Source organism: Dendrobates tinctorius, unplaced genomic scaffold (genome assembly GCF_039654945.1).
Source record: "Dendrobates tinctorius isolate UK_male_01 unplaced genomic scaffold, ASM3965494v1 ptg000076l, whole genome shotgun sequence".
NCBI classification, from domain to species: Eukaryota; Metazoa; Chordata; class Amphibia; order Anura; family Dendrobatidae; genus Dendrobates; species Dendrobates tinctorius.
Window position 1 is genome coordinate 8,988,948 of NW_027361744.1, and position 4,968 is coordinate 8,993,915.

Sequence of the window (4,968 nt, forward strand, 5' to 3'; positions counted from 1 at the left end):
CTCCAAAAGTAAAGTAGTTGCAAACTCATCCTTTTATAGACTTGTTTGGGCTCATGAGAGGAGTAGAAAAACATCAAAAATTTCAGTCCTGCACGATTCTACCAAGAAATGTGAGTGTTCATTCAAACCGCTGGTTTTTGATAGTTTGGGCCCTATTGAATAATGAATGTTTTGAATTTTCTCCAAAAGTAAAGTAGTTGCGGGGCGGAGCCTGAACGTTGGTGGAGCAAGAAGCAGGAAACCTGAGCTCCCGGACAAATGCACCAAAAGGGGCTCTAATATCACCAGAGCCTTCTTTTTATACCATCCCCGCATTACAACCCAAACCAGGACCCCACTGGATCGCATAGACCCTGGGTGGCGAGTCACGTTCGGGATAAAGAAGGGATTCATCTAACTGAGGCCCTGCAGGCGGGAGATTGCCGGAGTGGCGGAAGGATATACTGCTAACAGCACCATCGCCTCGGGCAGAAGACTTCACCCCTGACCTAAGGCTGTCAGATAAGAGAGACCCCGGAGCTAACCCTCCCCTGCAGATAAGGTACCATTGCGAAATCCCCAGACCAGGACACACAAAATCGCTACTGTTCTCATAGCTGGGGGACGGCTACAGAGAGTGTGTATCACGCCGCAGCATTGAAAATAGTCCCGTCGGGCTTGCAGAAGACACGCGGCCCGGGACCTAGAATAGACGTGCAGCGGCACGCTTCAGCCTCCTCCCCTCTCTGCAATCAGTGAGAGAGATCTGAGGGATTCAAGCGTCTCCGGGAGCTGAGGTAACGCTCTAATAACAGAAGCAAGGTGACGGAGTGTCTTGAGCAGGGGGGTCTGATTCAGGGGACAGAGGATCAGGAGAGCATGGTCATTCTCCCTAACTCCATAGCAATAAAGGAGATAATCAATTAATCAAGTGGGGGCCTGAGACTGTCTGACCGGAGGGGTGCGAGGAGAGAAGGGAGTAATATAAGGAGCCTTAGATCTGTATTAAGCGCTCCCCCCCCACCAGGCTGTCCCTACATCTTTCCTCCCCCCCTTATCTGCTTTCTAATTAACCCATGTTATACCTAGCTGAACGGATATAAGAGAGGATTCTCTGGAAAACCAGCAGAAAGTGGTTATAGACTGCCATCTAGTGACCAGAGCCAGAACGACATCTCTTTCCATTGTTTATCACTTATAAGATTGGGCATAAAATGGAACATTAGCTAAATTCATAGCCAGCGAGAGGAATTCTAATCTTCAAACTGCTCTATTCTTCTCTGCTTTAGATAACTGCAAAAATGGGGAGATCCAGCGTAAAAACGCAAAAGAGCATGCCCAAACCTACAAAGTCCACTACGCAAACAGACATGGATGACTTTCTTAAAAAACAAACGGTTCCGTCAGATTCTCTTAAACCACCCAAGCTTCGTGATTTGACCTCATTAGAAGATTCAGATTCTGAACCGGAGAGTGACTCTGACACGGGCAGCACAGCGAGAGAGGCCTTAGTCACTCGTTCGTTCATCAAACGTATATTGTCTAAAGCTCTTGAGCCAATAGGACAAGAACTTGCAGAGATAAAACACGACCTAAAACTTCAAGGCCACAGACTTGAGACATTGGAAAATTCGCAAGTTGCCATGACACAAAGTTCGAACGCTGTACTAGACTCTTTAAAAGTCCATGAACTCCAACTACATACAATTCACACGGTGCTAGAAGATCATGAAAACAGAGAACGTCGTAACAACGTAAGAGTTAAAGGCCTTTCTGAAACGGTGGCCTTTGAGGCGTTATGGAAAGCAACACAAGAGATATTCAAAGATCTACTTAATGAATCAGATCCACAGGAAATCGAACTGGTGAGAGTACACAGAGCATTGCGTCCGAGGCCTTCTCAAGGGGAAACTCCACGAGATGTGATCTGTCGCTTCCTCGATTATCGAGCAAAAGACTTAGTTCTTCGCAGAGCGCGGGAGGCGCAGGAGATCTCGTATGAAGGCTCACAAATTAAACTTTTCCAGGATTTATCGGCTAGCACTCTCAGGAAGCGGAGGATCTTGAAACCGTTCACTGAAGCATTGATAAAAAAAGGCATCCGTTTTAGATGGTTGTTCCCGTTTGGAGTACATATCACAAATGGAGACAAAGGTATCTCAGCAAGAACATCACAAGACATCAAAGAGGCATGTGAATCCTTGGGGATTGAGCTGGAGGCCTACCCGGACCTGGAGTCCTTCCATTCGGCGACCCTATTGCACCCGCTACCAGATGACCCGGCGTGGCAGATAGCCCTGACGCCAAAATCACAAAGGCTGAAAAGGAAGCTGACAAAGACCTCGCTTCCTAAGGACTCCAGAGACAATACTTGATCTTTGGGTTAGACCCAGATTTTGCAGTTAAGTTTTCTTGGTGTCTACCCCAGTTGGGGTATTGAGTATGGTTGAAGCAAATCTGATGGGGTTGGCGTGCTTTTCCAAATATGGATAAGCACTGCTGCCACATCTATCCAATAATTCGTTATAAGGTTTTAACCTAGATTTAGTTACAGCCCAAACTGGGCATTCTCCTAGAATGGAGCATTTCATATTTCATATTTAGTTTATAAGGTTGATTGGAATTTTCCTCAAGCTGGCACTCTATGAAACAATGTCAGTAGGTAACTATGGTACGTTGGCATATTGGTCAATGATATTGTGCAACATAATAACATGGATAATGTTAATATTGTGTTCTCCCCCTCTTCACCTTTTTGTTTTCTCTACCCTTTTCTTTCTTTCGTCTGGTCTACTTGTCCTAGACCCCCTCCCCACTCCCATGGGCACAGGGATTCGTCTCCGTCGTGAGCTGCAAGGATGCTGCTGTGTACAGAAACATGATGGATTCGGATAAGGTACACACATTCATCTCTTTTAACGCACATGGGCTGAATTCTCCAAACACTAGACGCCACACATTACAACTATTCAAAAAACAGCAGGCAGCAGTATTGCTTATTCAGGAAACGCACTTCAAACCGGATAAATTGCCCTCCTTTGAAAGCTCGATATATGATAAATGGTTTCATGCGACAACCACCCAGTCCGGTTCCAGAGGAGTGTCAATAGCAGTGGCAAGGGGAGTGCCCTTCCAGCTAAGAGAAACTATGGCGGACCCTCAGGGTCGTTACATCTTTGTCAAAGGTCTACTAAACGGTGCCCTTGTAACATTGTGCAGTTTATACGCACCAAATAAAAAACTATTGAGATGGGTACTCTCAACACTGAAAAAAATTGATGGCTTTAGAGAGGGTGCATTGATAGTGGGTGGGGACTTGAATGTTGCATTAGAGCCTTTGCTAGACACGACCAAACAGAAAAGTTCGCTCTCACCTAAAGATCTTTCCAGAATAAAGTCACAATTGGGATCTCTACAATTGATTGACACATGGAGATATCTAAACCCCTCTGACCGAGACTACACCTTCTACTCCCACCCTCATAAATCTTACCACCGTTTAGACTATATTTTTATATCCAGTAAAATGCTTGCCAATATACAACAGGCGAAAATAATCCCGAATATTTATTCCGATCACTCTTCGGTTTTGTTAAAATTCTCATTATCTAAAGCCTTTCCCCGACATAGAGTATGGCGGCTCAATGAGTCAGTACTTGGAAGTACCGAGGTACAGACACGTATAAACAAAGTGCTTTCCCAATATTTTGAGCAAAATGCTTCACCAGAAATTTCCTCACAGATACTATGGGAAGCACATAAGTCAGTTGTCAGAGGGGAGTTGATATCTATCACTTCCTTTCTAAATAAACTGCAACAAAAAGAAATCCAGGATCTTTATGATAGTATATCACAGCTGGAGCTTACACATAAACATAAAATAGATCAACATAGCTTAGAGAAGCTGCAACAAAAAAGACAACAACTTAAAGACATATTAAACTCGAGATCTGCTAAGCTCTATGCAACATGGAAAAACAGAATGTACGTCCATGGAGACAAAGCATCCAAATTAATGTTATCACAACTAAGGAAGCGGCAGTCACGTACGCTGATTAACTCAATCAAGAATGAACAAGGGTTAAGCTCGCAAACTCCTGAACACATGGAGCGGGCATTCCTTGACTACTATAAGAAATTATATAATCTCCGTCCGGAAGATAACGCCGATTCCGCGCTTAAAAGAAGCATGGACACTAGGTCCTTCCTAAGCACTTTAGATCTGCCTGTCTTGTCTGATTCCCAAAAACAATATCTCACTAGACCTTTTTCACTAGGGGAGTTGCAGTCCGCCCTGTAAAAGTGCCCGAAGGGGAAAGCGCCTGGTCCAGATGGATTCTCAGCACTTTACTATAAATCCTTCTCTGGCCTCCTACTCCCACATTTATTGAACGTTTGCAACGCAGTTTTACAAGGCCACCCATTGCCAAACCAAATGCTTACAGCCAGAATATCCCTAATACACAAAGAGGGGAAGGATCCTGAGCAATGTAGTAGCTATAGGCCAATCTCTCTCCTTAATGTGGACCTAAAAATCCTAGCAGGGCTGATGGCAAAAAGAATGGCCAAGTCATTGCCAAATTTGATTTCCTTAACTCAGACCGGGTTTGTGGGTGGAAGGGAGGGAAGGGATAATGTCCACAAAGTATTACACCTTCTTCAATACGCAAAAAATCGTAAACTCCCATTGATGCTTCTTGGAACAGATGCAGAGAAGGCCTTTGACAGGGTGGACTGGGTATACCTACGGGAAGTGCTGATCAAGTTTGAAATACCCGAAGCGTTTATAGCAGCCGTAATGGCAATGTACGATAAGCCCAAGGCACATATTAGGATTAACGATTTTACAACAGATGCATTTACTATAAAGAACGGAACAAGACAGGGCTGTCCCCTATCCCCATTGTTATTTGTGCTAGCAATGGAACCTCTCTTAAAGGCCATACAAATACATGAGGGAATAGAGGGTATTCGTATCAATAAGACACA

General features: G+C 44.4%; 1 protein-coding gene across 1 annotated transcript; it reads left to right on the plus strand.

Annotated features, from left to right (window-relative positions):
* The first annotated feature begins 211 nt into the window (after nucleotides 1-211).
* LOC141096655 (uncharacterized) lies at nucleotides 212-2,795 on the plus strand. The gene is made up of 2 exons (XM_073583367.1): nucleotides 212-776; nucleotides 1,269-2,795. The coding sequence occupies exon 2, from the start codon at nucleotides 1,281-1,283 to the stop codon at nucleotides 2,352-2,354; it is 1,074 nt and encodes a 357-aa protein (XP_073439468.1). The 5' UTR covers nucleotides 212-776; nucleotides 1,269-1,280; the 3' UTR covers nucleotides 2,355-2,795.
* Nucleotides 2,796-4,968: the final 2,173 nt, after the last annotated feature.

What these genes read in the sequence shown, in the direction of transcription:
- LOC141096655 (XM_073583367.1), top strand. Translation starts at nt 1,281, where the DNA reads ATGGGGAGATCCAGCGTAAAAACGCAAAAGAGCATGCCCAAACCTACA.